We start from the raw sequence: 18,716 nt of genomic DNA on the forward strand, positions 1-18,716 counted from the left end.
TAAAATTACCCGCTTTGAACTTTTAATTTCAAAGTTTTCAATACGATTTCAATGTTTACTAGAAACCGGAAATAGCTTAGTTGGACTTGCTTTGCAATATCTTTTTTAAGGATTTTATTTGTCACAGAGATAACTGGTATTCTTTATTTGTAAGAGGAAAAATAAGGGTCGCAAATGAAATGAAACAAAATCTCCAGTCTTTTTGGTTGATTAGAAAAACTGGATGTTTTTTTATTGTGGTCACAGCCAAGAGGAAGGTATTTAGATAAACAAGTATAGTCAATGAAAGAGTTATTTGCCCTTAGAAATCGAAAGTAAAGTAAACACAATTCAACAACAGTTAGTAGTAGGTCAAATGCATCTCATTGATAACGATTTGTATTTTTTTTATCTCTACATTTAGATTAAAATTCCCCCCATTCACAAAGCAGGTAGGGAAATTTCCCCTTTATATCTTTTATATCTCGTACCGTGTTGAATTTATATCTTAAAGTTTAATAACTTCATTGTTTCATTAATATTGATTGTTTTTCATTAATAAACACTGTGGTATGTTAATACTTCAAAACGGTAGGTGTTATAACTATAAATTCAAATACAAAGATGGATATAGTAATATTTTTGAGAGCTGGCCACTGTTTTCAAGGCATTCCTACTGTAAAGGGGGGAGGAGGGGGAGGAGAGGGAGTGGGGGGCGGGCTACATATACACACTCTGGGCTCTGGGCAATTATTCTATTACTTAGTAAAGTAATAAGTAGGGTATTTGCTGTGTCATGTTTCAAGAAAATAGAAATTTATTTTAATATGAATAGACAGTGTTCTACTAGTCTTGTTCAAGCATTACCTAGTTAACAAGATCCTTGGAAACTCCCATAGTTATCCTTATAGAAACTTTCATTCTTCTCTCTTAATCATGTAATTAAAGTGTTTTAATTGCATACAAACAGGGTGCAAGTTAAACTATTTTACTGAGTCATTATGTGATAGGGTCTATTGAAGGTCACAAATATACAGATTAACTTCACAATGTCAAGCTCTTACAAAGTAAGGTATAAAACACAATTCATAAAAACTTGACATTGTGAAGATGACATGTTTATTTGATATAAACTCTCACTTGAATATTGTTGACTTTATGTCTGTGAATTTCAAATCTATTTTTCGTTTCAGAAGATTTGTATGTGATATTAAAAAGAAATTAACGTTAATGTGAAAGAAGAAAAATGAAGCTAGTGCAGTGTGCAAAATCTCTGAGACTATTCCAGTCTTCAAAAGGGCTGACAAACTACAAAATTTGGGAAAATGTTGGAAAATCATTGTCAATGTCCAACCAATGTTGGAAAAAAGATGAGAAAACAGAGAAAGGGAAATCTGAGTATTATTTACCTCAACTAGAAACTCCATGTTATAAAGAATTTACTCAAACAGAAAATGGTGGAACTCAGTCGAATTTTAAAGGATTAGAAACAGATTTTCCCTGTTTAACTAGAAAGTAAGAATTCCGATTAATATATTTACAAGGTAACAACTGTTTAAAAATCAAAACTTCCCTCTTACACTGCATTTAAACATTGTCTTTTATTCCACTGGGACAGCTGAGTTGGTAGAAAGTTGGATTGTTGTTTGCTATACAATTAAGTGCCTTGAGTTTGAATATTTTAATGCCTGTGCTTCTTCAGGGGGTTAACAGGTGTTTCTGTAACAGTGTCCCTTTCATGTGATCTGTATAACCTATTGACCTATTGATGTGGCAATGTCAGCCAATGGGAACTGAATATGAATCTAAGCAGTACCCAAATATGGTGTTCATTAGATCTCTCACTGTTTCAATCTCTTCTTCTATTTATATTCCAGTAAAACAACAGGGCCAGAACCAGATTATCAGAATGTCACGGAAGGTTTTAAAGTTTTTACTTCCACGGAACCATTCCACATGCGATATAATAACGGAATCCTGCCAGAGTTAAAGATAGCGTATGAAACATGGGGAACTCTGAATGAAACTAAATCTAACGCTGTATTAGTAATGGCAGGTCTATCAGCTAGTTCTCATGCTAAAAGTCATAAGGTTTGTATACAGATAATACTAGACTAAAACTGCTATTCCACTCATTGCACACTGCATGGCATGGCCTTTTTTTTCTAAGCATGAGAAAATAAACGTTTAGAAAAATTTGACACTAAGAGGAAATAATATAATATATATCTGAGTAGGAGATAAAACAGCCATTATAAAGTTCTATGATGTAATGTTAACATACAGTAGTTTAGTTAAATTAATATCACCTGGGTATATGATGTTTTATTTACATTCAGTTTATTAAGTAATTAACTAAAATTATTATAATAATATTTCAGGACAACCCCCTACCTGGCTGGTGGGAGAAGTTTGTAGGACCAGGCTGTGCTATTGATACTAATGAATTCTTCGTTATTTGTACCAATAATCTGGGTGGATGTTACGGCTCTAGGTAGATCATTGTGATTTTCCCTGGGGGGTAGGGGCAGGGCGGGGGCGAGTGGGGCAGATACCTTAAATCATTCATATTATTATTCAAATTCTTACTGAAGGTTTTTCCCCAGCATTTAAGAATTGTTAGGCAAGGTAATATACACCCACTGGTAGCTTTGATTTTAAATAAAAATATTTAGCAGTAGGCCTACAGTAACAATCACCAGTATGAAATATTCAACCTTCAGTAGTACACTTCTTTCAGAAATTTTCAATATTTGTGTATTTCAGTGGCCCATCTACCATCAATCCCTTGACAAACAAGGTAAATATTACAACTATACTCCAATATTGACTGTCACTGTTGCAACTTGCATTTTGTTTTATCATAAATCTTTACTTTGTGACCTAGGCCAGTGCTTTTATGAGACTATTTACCATCTAACAGAAATAATTCATTTCAAACATCTGGCCTTGTAGATATATCTTGGTTGTTGTTAAAAAAGATTTAAGGTAAAAATTGATTTATGAAGAACTCCTTTGTTTGTTTCAGAGATATGCCACCACATTTCCTATTGTTAGTATTGTTGATATGGCTAAAGCTCAGTTTCTATTACTGGACTTTCTTGGTATTGAGAGGGTATGTTCAGTTTTATACACATAAAACATATAGGGCCTAGGTCTAATCATTGAGGTTGTTAACTTAGCTTATTCATAAAGACAGTTTCAAAACCTAGCTAAATATTGTGTTACTCAGAGATTCATGATGTAGGACCTTCTGACAACAGAAGATTTCAAGTTTTCAAGCACTTGACAAGTTAATATGTTAGTAAAAACCTTATCCTTATGTGTGTTGATAAAAATAGCATAATAGAACAAGTTGTTACTTACATGTCAAGCTGTGTTGTCTCTCAACTCTGTGTTTTTATTGTTACTCCATGCTTCTGTCAACTAAACTCTGTGTTTTTATTGTTACTCCATGCTTCTGTCAACTAAACTCTGTGTTTTTATTGTTACTCCATGCTTCTGTCAACTAAACTCTGTGTTTTTATTGTTACTCCATGCTTCTGTCAACTAAACTCTGTGTTTTTATTGTTACTCCATGCTTCTGTCAACTAAACTCTGTGTTTATCTTCATTTTTAGCTTCATGCCTCTGTAGGCTCTTCACTTGGTGGAATGTTATCATTGATGTCTGCTGCTCTGTATCCAGAGAGAATGGGCAGGTAACTCTCATGATCTTAAACAAAGGGAGATAACTCTCACACTCTGAAACACAGGGGCATGTAACTCTCATAGTTTTAAATCGCAGGGCTAAGTAACTCTAGTTACTTTCCTGTGTACTATAGAATGTTCTGGTTGATTCCTTACTCCTGTTCAATGAGTTCATAGGTCTAACCCCTTATATTGAAGTTATCCCCCATTTTCAAACCAGCTGTAATGATAAGGATTATGTGTCAAGAATGAAATGAATGGAGTTTTATTTCCTACTCTGCACCTAACTAGCTAATGAAAACAACCCCATGCAGTGTGCAATGAAGGACATTTTGCCAAAACTAGCATTACCTTACTCTTTATGAATATCCTACTGTCTGTGTCAGCCCCCCTGACCTTGTCAATAATAAGAAGTTTTACTTATTTTTAGGTTTGTGTCAATCTCATCGTGTGCCAGTTCTCACCCATCCTCCATCGCTATTAGATACCTACAGAGGAAGTGTATCATGTCTGACCCCAACTGGAATAAAGGATATTACTATGATAAACCTGGAGGGTATCCTAAAGTAGGGATGAAACTAGCTAGGTGAGTTTATAAGGAGTCAAAGGGAGGGGTGGGGACAGGTTAGAAAGGGCAATTTAGCCTGGGGATAGGTGAACAGTTGAGGATGTGGTGTAAGAGGGTGGGGATTAGAGACTAGGATACAGGGGAGACAGAATGGTGCTAGGAGGGTATTTTAAAGTTAGAATGAAACTAGCTAGAGAAAGGGGAAGGGAGAGGTTTTGTTGGGGGTAGGGGGAAAGTGGGTATTGCTGGTTGAATTGATAACACTTTTTTTAAAGTGAAACTGGAAGTTATCAAATGTGACAGCCACCTGATTTTATTTTTACTAGAGAACTAGCTACTATGACGTATAGAAGTGGTCCAGAATGGGATTTAAGATTTGGTCGAGGTTTTATAGAAGAGAATGAGAATGTGTCTCTATGTCCAACGTTTACTATAGAGAGTTATATCGAATACCAGGGAGAAACTTTTAGTACTAAATTTGACCCCAATTCACTTCTCTACATCTCTAAGGTAGGATTTATCAACTCTACTTTCAATTTCAAAGAAGACAAAGCAAGAGTTTAAAATTGCAGTTAGTAAGTCAAGGCATACTCAAACCTGTGGAACACCTGATGCCACTTTGTATGACTGAGTATCCTTTTAGAGAATTCAGATTTTTATTATAATTTATTCAGGCCATGGATCTATTTAATATTGGTGAAGAATATAAAAATACAGAGGAGGCGTTTAAACGAATTCAATGTCCAGCCATGATTCTCGGAGTTCAGTCGGATATTTTATTTCCAATCTGGCAACAGAGAGAACTTTACCAGCTACTACAAAAATCAGGTACGTTATTGTGGTGGGGGTGGGGCTGATTACATGTCAAAGTTTCTCATTGGTCAGATTGATGATTGATGATTGATGATTGATGATTGATGATGACTAGACTCTTCAAATGTTCAGTAAAAAATTTAAGTTAGAAAAGAATATGATACTATTCTTGTAAAAATTTCCCTCATTGCACACCCCATGAAATCGCCAGCCTTTATTTAACTACTGATCTATATTTCTGATGTTAAATGACTTACTACAAACATCACTATAATAAAGTTCTATTAAAACTTGTTTTATCTTTTAACAGGAAATCCAGCTGTAACTTTCTATGAATTAAATTCTATTTATGGTCATGATACATTTTTATTAGATTTAAATGGTGTAGGTGCAGCAGTCAAGGTAAGCATCCTATCAAGTAGGAATTCACAATACAATTTATTTAACAAAGATAGTATGAGATGAGCTCTAGTCAATTACTTTACATTGAGTCCAATAATACAGCTGTCCTGATGAGGATTGTGTATCTGAAACATGTAACAGCAGTATGAGATGAGCTGTAGTTCAGCCTAAGAAATTACTTATTTTATTTTTTTCAGGGATTTTTAGAGACAAATTTAAAACAATATGGCTGGAATACGAAACATCAATTATAGTAAAACTCTGGTTGAAAGTTGAATCATCTTAAATATGCCTTATCTTGTTAAATAATCATCTAACCTTCTACCTTCACGAGTTTGTATCAAATTTTGATGGCACAATTGAAAATATAATTGAAATTATGATTTTTTAATGTTTTATGCTAAATAATCACAACTATGCAAAGGATTTTTGATTTTTCAATTTATTATTTTATCTTAATTCTGTTGAAAATTGTTATTTTGTTATAATAAATGATAAAATAATGTTAATTTCATATAAAATATATCTTTTGTTAAATAATTATTTTATGAATTAATGGAAGAAGAAATTTAATATTCTACAGAGCCAACATTGGTGTTTTTAAAAAGGTTCTCACTCTTCCCCTTGTAAACAACTACAGTACCCTCATCATTTACTCTCTCAACCCTACTCCACCCAGGCTGTAGGTAGAGGGGCCCCTCCCCTAACAAAATTTGGGCCTCCCCACCTCTGAAAAAGTTAGATGACTTAAATGACATGTTGAGTCACTAAAGTTGAGCCCCCTTAGACCCTGGGCTAGCTAGGGGCCTGCTCCACCCTGACAACATAAAGTTACTCACCCCTCCCCCACAACTACAATTGTACGTTAAGATATTTTATTTGAATAAAAAACAGGAAGAAAGCTGATATTAGTAGAAACTGTAGTTATTATTATTATTATTATTATTATTATCGCACACTGACTGAGATTAGTCAGATGGTAGAGTTCAATATTAGACTGGGGACCAACCCAACACCCCTTCATAGTTAATCAACTCTTCCACACATGCATATTTTATATTACACTATCTTTATGTGGATTAGTTCAATAAAAAAGTAAGGGGTGTTTTGTTACCAAATCACACTATTTCAGTCTTTTTATGGTATAAAACAGAAAGTAACTTTTTTAGAACATTGCTCACAGATTCTATGATAATTCAGTTGTTTTACTTCATAATTACTGAAATATAACTGAAATTTTCAGTCCTGTACTTTCTGTTTAAACCATAAATTAATAAATTTAGTAACATCACACTTCATAATCTTAAAACTTTGTTATCTTTTGTTATTATGGCACATGTAACACAATGTAACACAATGTAACAGAAAGAGAGCTCAATTTACAAATAACACAAACATAACACAAATATAATACAAGTTACAATGTAACACATATATATATATATATATATATATAAGAACTTAAATAACAAAATAACACAAAACTAATACAATTTACAAATATACACAATGCTAACAGGACATAGATATTTAAGACAATTTACAACACAAATTTACACAGACACAATACAACTTTATTTTCCTTGATGGAAGAGCACATATAAAATATCAAGAAGACATATAAAAAGATATTTGAGAGAAAGATTTACAATAAGAGCACGTAGACGTTAGAGAGGGGCACCAAATATTTTATAAAAACACACTTCAATAAACATACACAAACACCAATCATTATTCAAACACTTTCATAAAAACACATGAAAAAGAGGGCACCATGACTTTTTAGAGACACACATAAAAAGGGCACAATTTAGTTATACATTGGACACAATTAAATATTTCATATTGAAGACAACCACGTTAAAACACAGCAGATAATGCTGGTTAGTTTGATGTATAAATTTCTAATACTATATCTACTATTCATTGTTAAATTTTATATTTTCTTATAGAATTTTTATTTTCAAATTTCATTTTAATTTAAATCTCAATTAAAGAAAAATTAATAAAACTCGAGACAAATATCATAAAATATTCTACATGTTTTTACTGATTTTTATTATAAAATTTGTAATTATTTACACAGAGACTGGTCCTTCTGATGACAGAAATCATGCCAGCCCTTGGGGTGGTGTCCTTCTTCTCTCGCTAGACCCATAATTTAGTCTTTTATTTTACACTTTGAAGTATTCTTTATAAATATTTTGAGCAATTATTAAATTGTTTAAACTAAAGAGAATTATTCTGAGCAAACTGAACAGAAACTAACAAAATAACAAATTAAAAAGAAAGGTGGGGCAGGGTTGATTTTAACTTTTTATAATTTTAATATTTCTCTGTTGAAAGTGAGAAACTATAATAACATAACAAAAAACATATAAAAATATAAAACAATAATATAAAACAAGGGTGGGAATGGTTTGACTTGTCTTTTAACTTCAATATTTCTCAAGACTCGAACCCACAGCACCAAATCATCCTACCTTACGGAAACTTCAAACCTATAGCAGCTAACCACCCTAGCAGACGACAATCTTGCTCCAAACTGATCTATTTCACTGCCTAGCAGTAACAATTTAGATAATCATTCTTTTAGTCCTAACAAATAATATCAGAACCATACAATTATAACATAAACATACAAAAAATATCAAATAAACATAAAACTAATATAAATACAAACTTGAAGCATAATTTCTATCAAATATTGAAATGTGGCTATCGATTATAAAATTTGCAAAAATCTCAAAAAAACAGGAACAATTGAAAATCAGCCAAAATAAATTGAATATAAAAATTGAGACAATATTTACACGAATTATAAAAAATATGATCATTTGACTAGAGGTGTTTCATTGGATAATAAATTACATCACGATAAACATTGTAATCATAGACAGTAATCATAGACAGACATTGTAAACATAGACAGACATCGTGAACATAGACAGACATCGTAAACATAGACAGACATCGTGAACATAGACAGACATCGTGAACATAGACAGACATCGTAAACATAGACAGGAAGATCATAAAGATAGACAGGAAGATCATAAAGATAGACAGGAAGATTATAAAAAGCGGGAGACAAGACAGTGATTGATAGCGTAAATGAGAAGAGTTTGTAAAATATTTTCTAGTTGTTTAGTAAACAATGTCTATTTACAAGAAACTATAAGACAATATATTAAGAGTGTGAATGTAAACAAGTTGTACTAAATTCAAGACAATATTTATAAAAATGATCATTCTAAAAACTTTAAAAAAATGAACCTAATTAAATTTTACATTCTAGTCTTACACATCTTACAGAGCTAATGAAGACAGGCAACACCATGTAGTGTGCAATAAGGGTAAACAAGACTGAGAACATATTGATTAACCAGTCAGTTTTAAAAGCTACTAAGAATGTTCTGATTAATTGAACACCACACACAAATGAGAGTTAGAAATGTTCACAATTTGTAAATAACCAATTATAACTAAAGCAAGATTAAGGTATAAATTGTACTATTTATATTCTATATTATGACTTAATTTGAGCATTTTCTAACAATAAAATATAAACATATGTATATTATAATAATTAAACTAATATATACAATAAGCCAGGGAGGGGGGGAAGGGTGGGGGGGGGGGAACCACCTCAATTATAAAATTACATCAAAAATTCTATCCTAAAACTGTCAAAAAAGGTTAAAAAAACAAAAATTAACAAAGAATTAAAATTTTGTCATGTTCTAAATTGGTGTATAAATCATGGTTTCAAAAATCCAACATATTCCCATAAAAAGCTGATTTGACTGGGTCTTTGACTAATTGGTATTGAGCTAATGAAGACAGGCTATCTCATGATTGAGTAAGGTTTAAAATTGCTCAAGTAAAAAAAAACAAACAAATAATAAATTATGTCAAGCACCGATACGATTATCTTATATTACATATTAAAGGGATTTTAAAGAGATTTTTAGTTTTTTTTTTATTAAAGACTTCTATTTGGATCATTCCAGTATTCAATCAGATGTCAGATGTAATTCCTGATATTATATTCCGTCACGGTTCCAATAGTCCAATAGCAATAGCCATAATTAGTTTTAGTGGAAGAATCACAGATGTTTGATTGAACTTTGAAAGGTCCGAATCCATCAATATTCTGAATACACATAACAAAATCAGAAAATCTCTTTACAATAACTTTTAGCACATTGACCACAACAAGTTTTTAACGACTTGAATCTAAACCTCAGACTCAAAACACAAATTGGTAGCATGAGATAAACTTGAGACAAACAAACAAACAAACAAACAAACACTGTGATATTTGAATGAAATGGAGTTTTACATCCTAGGACATGTTTAACAATATCCCAAACTATAAACACTAACAAAACACTTCAATAATAATTAAAATATATTCCTAATTAATAATATTAATTAACTCAAACTCAGTTCAGAATATTTACAGACAAATCTTAAAAATATTTACAATAATAATAAATAATAAATAAAAACAAAGAATATAATAAAGTTGTCTACTGGTGAGATATTAATATTGTGATATTATAATTCCCAGGACTTGACTTGTAGTTATATTTGAATTGAGAGGATACATCTCTAGTTATGTTCGGAACTGGTATAAACTTTCACAACAGGTCAATATCCGGTTTAAAATCGTCTTTCAAGATTAAACTAATATTTTTATCAGTGTCTTTAATAGTTGGTTGATTAGTTGGTATTGAATTGGTTGATGTCCAGTAAAAATCTATATGTTTAAAATAAAATGGGTTTTACACTCTACTGAACTACTGAAGATCAGCAACCCGATGCAGTATGCACTGAGGGAAATTTTGCCATTGTTGTCAAATAATATACTATTTAAACTATCTATCTAATATAACTATTATAAACTAAGTTTTTTAAACCGACGTCGTCTCTGACGTTTTAACGTAGAACTCTCATATTCTTCTCGTGTTTTTACAATGAAATTTAAATCCGAGGAGTTGTTCAGGGCGTAGAAAACATTGGCTCTTTCTGGGATTAATAATTCTGAAAAACAAACAGATTGATATCAGCTGTACAAGATATAGTGTTTCAGTCATCTTTAATACCACCCCTCAACTTTCTATTGAACTCTTCCTAACAAACATACTTAATATATCAATATGATACTGTATATGTAAGATTGGAAGAGCTCATTTGTAAATTAGGTGTCACAAACTGAATGTTAAACAGGAACATGTCACCCTGTTCTATTTCAACTGGAATCTTGAATAATAATAATAAATAATAACATACCTCCATCTTCTAGAAGTTGTAATAGTCTATAATCTTATAATAATAAATAATAACATACCTCCATCTTCTAGAAGTTGTAATAGTCTATAATCTTATAATAATAAATAATAACATACCTCCATCTTCTAGAAGTTGTAATAGTCTATAATCTTATAATAATAAATAATAACATACCTCCATCTTCTAGAAGTTGTAATAGTCTATAATCTTATAATAATAAATAATAACATACCTCCATCTTCTAGAAGTTGTAATAGTCTATAATCTTCAGGTTTAGCTTCAATAGAATATTTCTCTAAAACTTTACTGATAACATTATGAGTATGATCTGTATTCGTTAGCTAAAATACAAAATATCTTTATCAAATATACTAGTCTCTATATATAGTACATCTAGATATATCAAAACAGAACCTGAAACATGTTGTTACTCAGAGTTTCTTACATTTCTACTATCTATTACTCATTTCTATCAAACAAGTGTTACTCTTTCTATTGACTATTATAACTGATGAATCTTTATCACTTACCATAATACTTTTATAGACATGAGTATCAGGTGTTTCTGGATCATTATTCATACTAACTTTAATAACGTAGGTATCAGAAGATCTGAAGGGAGAGGCTGAGTTAGGAGATTGTCCTGTCGTCTCTCCGCTATCAGAACTTAACACGGACGAGGCTGATGAATGATAATGAGTAGTTATCTAAAATATAATTTATAATTAAACTTGTTAAATCTTTATTAAAATAGAAATCCTGTTTCACAAAAACAATAAATGTCAAATTCCACAAAACAAATTCTTATCATATGATTTTTTGAGGAGGAATTGAGACTAAAATTTGAAGAATTTCTAATAATTGATAGAAAAGTGATGAAATAATTGGGTTTAAGGAGGTTAAATATTGAGACTAGTTAAGATTTCTCAATGAAGACTCATGTTGTATTAAAGTTAAGAAACTTACAATAGGAGCAGTTAGAGCTGCCGAGAGAGTATCAGGTATACTGGACATACTTTTACGATTTTCTAACCCACAAGCAAACAACGCGAACTTGGTGCTGTCAAATTTTACAGGTCTGTGTCCCAAACTGAAAAAATACAAAAATCATTCTTTAATTTTATCATTGACCCTGTTCAGTTCAATTTTGCCATGCTCATACTCCTGTAGACCTTATGTTGGAAAATTAACCTCCATTTCTAAAACTAGCTGTTCTGGTGAGGATTGTATATCTGAAACATGTGTTGACATGAGAGAGGATCACTTTTATCAAATCATGTACAATTTACAGTAAAAATTTAGAAAATGAACTGTGACCAATCACAAATTACAAGTTAAAATTCATAAACCAGGTCAAAAAACAATAATTTAGCTTATTAAATAATCTAAAGACTAGAAGCTTAAAAAACAACATGAATCTAAGGTAGAGTGAGAAATTATTTTAAACGATGATTCGCTTTGTTGCAGAATTGGTTTACAGAGGTACCTAACTTTACAGAGTAGATCTCTAGAATCAATGACATCAGTCTTAGAGGTATTGTAAATTATTACAACTAATTTTAGACCTTGTACCTATTAGTAATTATATATAATTTTAGTTATGTAAGATATTTATAATTCTGTAATTCCCAACCCTGTCAGAAATAACAGTAAATAGTTGTAAATTGTTTTAGTATATATTACTATTAAAACAGAAAGTTACCAGACCATTACAAGTGATATTTTGAGTGTTATTTGGAAGTTGTATACAGATTTAACAGTTTTGTTATTTATTGTTAAGAACTAATAGAGGAATATAACAGGCAGTGATATTAAAATTGATTACACTCTAGTCTAACAGTTATAGTCTTTTATTATTAACTACTTTACAATGAATGAATGAATGAATGAATGAATGAATGAATGAATGAATGAATGAATGAATGAATGAATGAATGAATGAATGAATGAATGAATGAATGAATGAATGAATGAATGAATGAATGAATGAATGAATGAATGAATGAATGAATAACTAAATGAATGACTATATGAATGAATGACTGAAAGAATGAATGAATTGCTGAATGAATGAAGCCAGTAAGAGATTATTTAAATCAACTGATAGAATCTTACCAGTTACCCAATACGGGGTGACGGATCGGCTCCGAGCCTGAACGTATTCGAAACATTGGCAAACTTCTGCTGGGGATTAATACAAATTTTAAAATAAGACAAGGGCAATAACCCAAGATAGAAAATTTAAATACCATACGTAATACAGAAAAAGTATAAAATAAGACAAGGGCAATAACCCAAGATAGAAAATTTAAATATCATACGTAATACAGAATAAGTATAAAATAAGACAAGGGCAATAACCCATGATAGAAAATTTAAATATTATATGTAATACAGAAAAAGTATAAAATAAGACAAGGGCAATAACCCATGATAGAAAAGAACCCGAAACAATACACCTAATATAGAAAAGAAAATATAAAATGCCACAGTTAAATATGATTATTTTAGTAATTATAACAGTAAAACTCTTACAATACAAATAAAAACACTTCAAGAATAATTACTACAACAAGAAAAAATTAAGATCTGAAGTCACATGTTCTTACCTGGCTGATTTTTTCTTTAATTTAGCACTACTTTCAGTTTGAGGTTCAATACCACATGACATATCATGACTGAAATATTAAAACACAATATAATCAATAGAAGTGTACAATGAGGGAAATTATTTTATAATAATAATATAATAATAATGATTTATATATTGTACAGCAATCCAATCCTCTTGGTATTTCTCAAGGAACGACAGATAAATATCTGTTTAAATCTTTGACTGTTGAGGGAGATCTTCATATTAACAGGATACAGCATAGAACCATGGTTTATTGTCCCATTTGATCATGTTTATATCAGCCCCTCAACTTGACTCATTTTATCAAAATTAAATTACTCGACCAAACCATCAGTCATCTTATATTGTTGAATAAAATTGAAGAATTTCAAACTTTGTCACAAACCTTTGAGTATCAGAATAAATTTTAACAGATTCAAACCAGACCCAGAATTTCTCATCTTTTTTAAAAGAATAAATCTGAGCGGCTGATTGAAGCAGTTTTAATTGAGCAATAACTTCAAATTCTTTACGATGTTTTTCAAAGTTAATGAGGTTTTCATCTGTGATATCAGGAAGTGCTGTGTCAATCATCGTCAAGTCTGTTAAAAACGTTCCTAAATATGGCACCGTTCCTTGAACTATTCCCTGAAAATAAGATGAAATATGAAGAAGATTCACAAGTCCAATTTCTTAATTAAAATGTCAGATGAAACTAGAAAAATATACAATAAATTAACTAATCTCTGAAGAATATCAACAGAAATATTTTAATAAAACTATCAATAGTATTTTGAAGCTGATATTCAAATTCAGATAAAAATAACTTTTAAAATTTTAAACCAATAAACTTACATTTTCAATCCAGGATTGTCGTTTGAGTTGATTTCTACGTTGAAGTGTTTTATTCTGAGACTCAATATCAGGAAATTTAGCCGTGGCTTCCTGGAAGTAAAATATATAAAATTCTTTAATCTACAGGTTTTAATCCTGGTATTAATTGATTGGTTTATTTCTTCATGATATTACAAATTATTTATCAGCTAACAAGAATCAAGTATAAAAGAAGTTTTCATTCACAATAAGCTAAATTCAGAGGAAATATTAAGGATACATACCTTCATGAGTAATTCTCTCGAAGTTATTTGATTATTCTCTTCACTGAATATTTCTGATAACTCAGTAAATAGCACCATTACATTTCTAGACAAAAATAAAAAAAACTTCTATCATCCCTCCATACAATATCTTCTAAACTAGATAGATTCTAAACTAGATAAATTCTAAACTAGATAAATTCTAAACTAGATAAATTCTAAACTAGATAAATTCTAATCTAGATAAATTAATAATAACTAATTAAAACTTGAGTTATATTAGCTGGTATAGTAAATAACAATCACCTCAGTATTCATGTATAACTACTTACTTGGGTAAAGCTGACCAAGTTTTTCTCAGTCTATAAACAGGACTAGACTGTAAACCAGAAATTATGGCACGAAGTGAGGAGAAATTTTTGAGATCACGTAACTCTTGAGCTATTTCAATCCATCGTTGAAGTATTTTGGCTCGATGAGACGTCTTCATGCCTTTAGTATTGAGTATTGTAGATATGACACGTAAAGATACGTTGTTAAATTCTTGAATCGTTGCTGCAACAGTTAATGGATCTTCACCTCCCTTCTTCCGTCTTCGAGACCAGACTGAACCAAGGCAATGATGTGGAACAACTTTACGGAATAATTCCTGAAAGTTTGTAGAAAACGCCAGTGAATTGTTAAAAAAAACAAAGATGATACTGAAAGCAGTGTACAATGAGGAGATTGTGTTAAATTACTCTTTCTTTTATCGGATTGTTGCTGAAACTAAATTTGAGGCCGAAAAAAAGGGTGTTGTAGATCTCCTACCCTTTCTCCCATTACAGATCACTTTTTCTCTCCCTATCAGCCCTTCTCTTATCTTCTCCTACCCCCAATATCACCCCCTGCCTACTTACAGCATCTTTATAAGTCAGTTGTTGTGCTATTAGGTGGTTTGAAAGTTGATTAAAGTCTATATGTTCTGTTTCTCCGTTGTGTTGGTGACGAGAATTCCGACGAGCTGCTGGTTTCTCAATCTGCATTTTAGACATCGTGGCTTCTACAAAATAAAATGGCTAATTTAGAACATCCATGACAAAAATATGTTTATGCTGTGTTTGGCTTTATGGCATGGCATCATGAATTTTGGTTATACTTGGCCCTCCACAACTTCCCAATAAAATAAAATGCGAAAAGTTTTGGCCAAAAACTAGCTGGAAGACAGGATCTTCGTGAACCTTAGTTGTTATCCTTGTAAAATCATTGCCAAGAAGTTTGGTCAAAAACTAGCAGGAAGACAGGTTTCTCGTGAACCTTAGTTGTTATCCTTGTAAAATCATTGCCAAGAAGTTTGGTCAAAAACTAGCTGGAAGACAGGTTTCTCGTGAACCTTAGTTGTTATCCTTGTAAAATCATTGCCAAGAAGTTTGGTCAAAAACTAGCTGGAGAATTTTTATCCTTAATCTCAATCATGTGGTGTCTTACCTAAGTTTTTACTTTCTTTTTGAAATTTTTCCAGCCTATGTCGAGCTCTGAGAGCAAGATCACTGTCTGGGATATATTCCTTAGCGAAATCTTCGAGATCTAGAAGACAGGGGTAGTCAGGGGGTTCTCGGAAATCTTCAGATTGAGTATCTAACCATACTGATAATACAGATCTAATAGTTCTTAAATAAAAATACAATTTACAATGATTACTGGTAGAGAATTAAAAATCAAATAATATATCATCCTATAGGCCTTGCAGTGTGCAATGAGGGAAATATATCTGCTATGCTTTGACAAAGGTTAAGATTTACTTGCTTCACAAATAATTTTGAGTTATAAGCAAATTTAGGTGAAAGGTTAAAAGAAACTAAATGTATTATAAGCCTAAAATAATAAATTGACAACAGACTATGCCATGAAGTGTACAATGAGGGAAACCAGAGAAACTGAAACTTGATGAAACCAGATATGAGAAACTGAAACCAAACAACTCACTTCTGTTGTTCTTCCACCATATCACTTCGATCATCGTCTTTACTGACAGATTTTAACATTATATACCTAGAATAGAGATAGAATTAGTGATGCCAGCGTCCCTGAGACTGGGGGTACAAATAGAGGGCAGACTGACTTAATGGGGGGACAACTGTCGCAGTTCAATTCAAAATACATTAACTCTGTGGAAGAACATAAGAGCCAACCTTGTTAAAACTTGTTTTGGAGTAGCGAAGGTCCTTACCTATCCATGATGGTTTTTAAAACTTGTTTGGGAGTAGCGAAGGTCCTTATCTATCCATGATGGTTTTTAAAACATGTTCGGGAGTAGCGAAGGTCCTTACCTATCCATGATGGTTTTTAAAACTTGTTTGGGAGTAGCGAAGGTGCTTACCTATCCATGATGGTTTTTAAAACTTGTTTGGGAGTAGCGAAGGTCCTTACCTATCCATGATGGTTTTTAAAACTTGTTTGGGAGTAGCGAAGATCCTTACCTATCCATGATGGTTTTTAAAACTTGTTTGGGAGTAGCGAAGATCCTTACCTATCCATGATGGTTTTTAAAACTTGTTTGGGAGTAGCGAAGGTCCTTACCTATCCATGATGGTTTTTAAAACTTGTTTAGGAGTAGCGAAGATCCTTACCTATCCATGATGGTTTTTAACACTTGTTCGGGAGTAGCGAAGGTGCGATATGTTGACAGGAAGACGTTTAAATGTGAAGAGTCAAGGTCACCTTGACATGTTTCCATACATTCCACCAGTTTCTCTAACGTTCCTGATTTTATAACTCGAACTTTCATCGTCTCCCACATCAGATGGGACATAAACTTCTCTCCCTCTTCCAGCTGGAATTAAATTAATTGAGATTTTACTTAACTTCTTCTGTTTGGGCTGATATACAGGGTTTTTTTACATGCAAACTGTGTCACATGGGGACCCAATTTATTGTCATATTTAATGAGCATGACCTACATCACTGACAAGAGACAGACAGGTTAAAAAATCTGAAGGTATTTGTAGGTATAACTATTCCGGGATCATATTATAAACCTTTACTTTGACCGTTAGCAAGCCTTGTGAGTTATCAGCATTCTTATTTCTAGTTATTACAATATTTTACTGAATAAAAGACTGAATGTGTCAAGACTCAAGAGCAGCTGAGAGAACTCTAATTAATAAAACTCACCCGATCATGTGACCTGTAGGTTACCCGTTTTAAATAAACCATATATACAGCCCCCTCCTCTCGTTCTTCCCGCCAGAATCGATTTCCATCTTCCTGAATAAATTATTATATCAAAATAACATGACTGGGGGTTTTAATATTTTAATAAAAAGTTGCGAGATGTCCAATAGATGATAGGAATACTGTAATAGGAGATTTCAATGACATTTTATGTTTCATAGCCTACTGTATCCAGTCCTGCATTTCCCTAGTCAGATTCAGACCCGTAGAATAAAAATGGAACTGGTGCCGAAAGCACAGGTCATGTGAGATCTGAAAGACCAGGAAATGGAGAAATGAGTTGTGTTGTAATCCTTCCATTGGCCTTTGATCTTTAGATTTAAAACAGTCTTTGAACAAGGCAAGTATTAAAGAGAAGTTTCTATTATATGTTGTACAAACGAGGCCAGTTACCAGATCAAAACAGAAAGAAATTCATTATGAAATAAGACAGCTAACAGCTAATAAAGTTTGACAGTGATAAATGACGTCTGGATTGTCGACCCTTGTCTAATTTACCGTTACTTTGACAGGTGCCCGTTACCTGTTCCTTCCCCGCCCAATTTACACTTTTCTTACCTGGCTTTCTTGTCGACCTAATTCCATTCCTCTCTAAAAAACAATTTTCATCATTATTTGCAACTTTGTGCAAATTTTTAGCACCATTTTTGCCTAAAATCTTCAGATTGCACTTCGCCCTGGCTTACTTCCGGTTAGCCATATTAGTTTTATTCGGGAGTGTCCGGTGTGACTCGGAAAGTTCCGGTATCACTCGGCTCATTCCGTAATGGTGATGACAAATCATTACTCATCGGTGTCTTTTATGTTTGCCGACTCAAGCCTTTAAAGTTTGCCGACGTGACCTGATCCGAACGTTATCTCTAGTTTATCGCCAATAACCTGAATTTCGTCATGTGTAACATCTTTTACAAACAATTTTTGACAAAAATTTAGAACGAAGGAGTGAAAACGGACGGTACATTTTGACAAGGTGTCATTTTTACCTAGACTTTTAAGATTAATGTTTCAAACTTTAAATTACAGACAAATCTACCTAATTTAACA

The 18,716-nt window shown here is 32.1% G+C and overlaps 2 protein-coding genes across 2 annotated transcripts; one reads left to right on the forward strand and one right to left on the reverse strand.

The window, feature by feature from the left end:
• The first annotated feature begins 345 nt into the window (after positions 1-345).
• LOTGIDRAFT_200574 (hypothetical protein) lies at positions 346-6,024 on the forward strand. The gene is made up of 12 exons (XM_009050162.1): positions 346-431; positions 1,173-1,494; positions 1,857-2,070; positions 2,361-2,473; positions 2,746-2,779; positions 3,008-3,094; positions 3,599-3,678; positions 4,098-4,253; positions 4,562-4,745; positions 4,910-5,063; positions 5,359-5,450; positions 5,648-6,024. The coding sequence occupies exons 2-12, from the start codon at positions 1,226-1,228 to the stop codon at positions 5,702-5,704; spliced, it is 1,440 nt and encodes a 479-aa protein (XP_009048410.1). The 5' UTR covers positions 346-431; positions 1,173-1,225; the 3' UTR covers positions 5,705-6,024.
• Positions 6,025-9,842: 3,818 nt separating this feature from the next.
• Positions 9,843-18,257, reverse strand: LOTGIDRAFT_238436 (hypothetical protein; the record flags this gene model as incomplete). The annotated part of the gene is made up of 15 exons (XM_009050163.1): positions 9,843-10,499; positions 10,981-11,089; positions 11,279-11,455; positions 11,715-11,838; positions 13,358-13,426; positions 13,769-14,010; positions 14,218-14,307; positions 14,481-14,565; positions 14,792-15,108; positions 15,359-15,501; positions 15,927-16,108; positions 16,425-16,490; positions 17,069-17,271; positions 17,613-17,705; positions 18,231-18,257. 15 exons carry the CDS (start codon positions 18,255-18,257, stop codon positions 10,354-10,356), a joined length of 2,073 nt encoding a protein of 690 aa, XP_009048411.1. The 3' UTR covers positions 9,843-10,353.
• Positions 18,258-18,716: the final 459 nt, after the last annotated feature.

This window comes from Lottia gigantea, assembly GCF_000327385.1.
Source record: "Lottia gigantea unplaced genomic scaffold LOTGIsca_146, whole genome shotgun sequence".
In the NCBI taxonomy this organism is placed as follows: domain Eukaryota; kingdom Metazoa; phylum Mollusca; class Gastropoda; family Lottiidae; genus Lottia; species Lottia gigantea.

What these genes read in the sequence shown, in the direction of transcription:
- LOTGIDRAFT_200574 (XM_009050162.1), top strand. Translation starts at nt 1,226, where the DNA reads ATGAAGCTAGTGCAGTGTGCAAAATCTCTGAGACTATTCCAGTCTTCA. An exon ending in GTAGGGATGAAACTAGCTAG is followed by an intron (nt 4,254 to 4,561) that starts GTGAGTTTATAA and finishes TATTTTTACTAG; the next exon opens with AGAACTAGCTACTATGACGT. An exon ending in CCAGCTACTACAAAAATCAG is followed by an intron (nt 5,064 to 5,358) that starts GTACGTTATTGT and finishes ATCTTTTAACAG; the next exon opens with GAAATCCAGCTGTAACTTTC.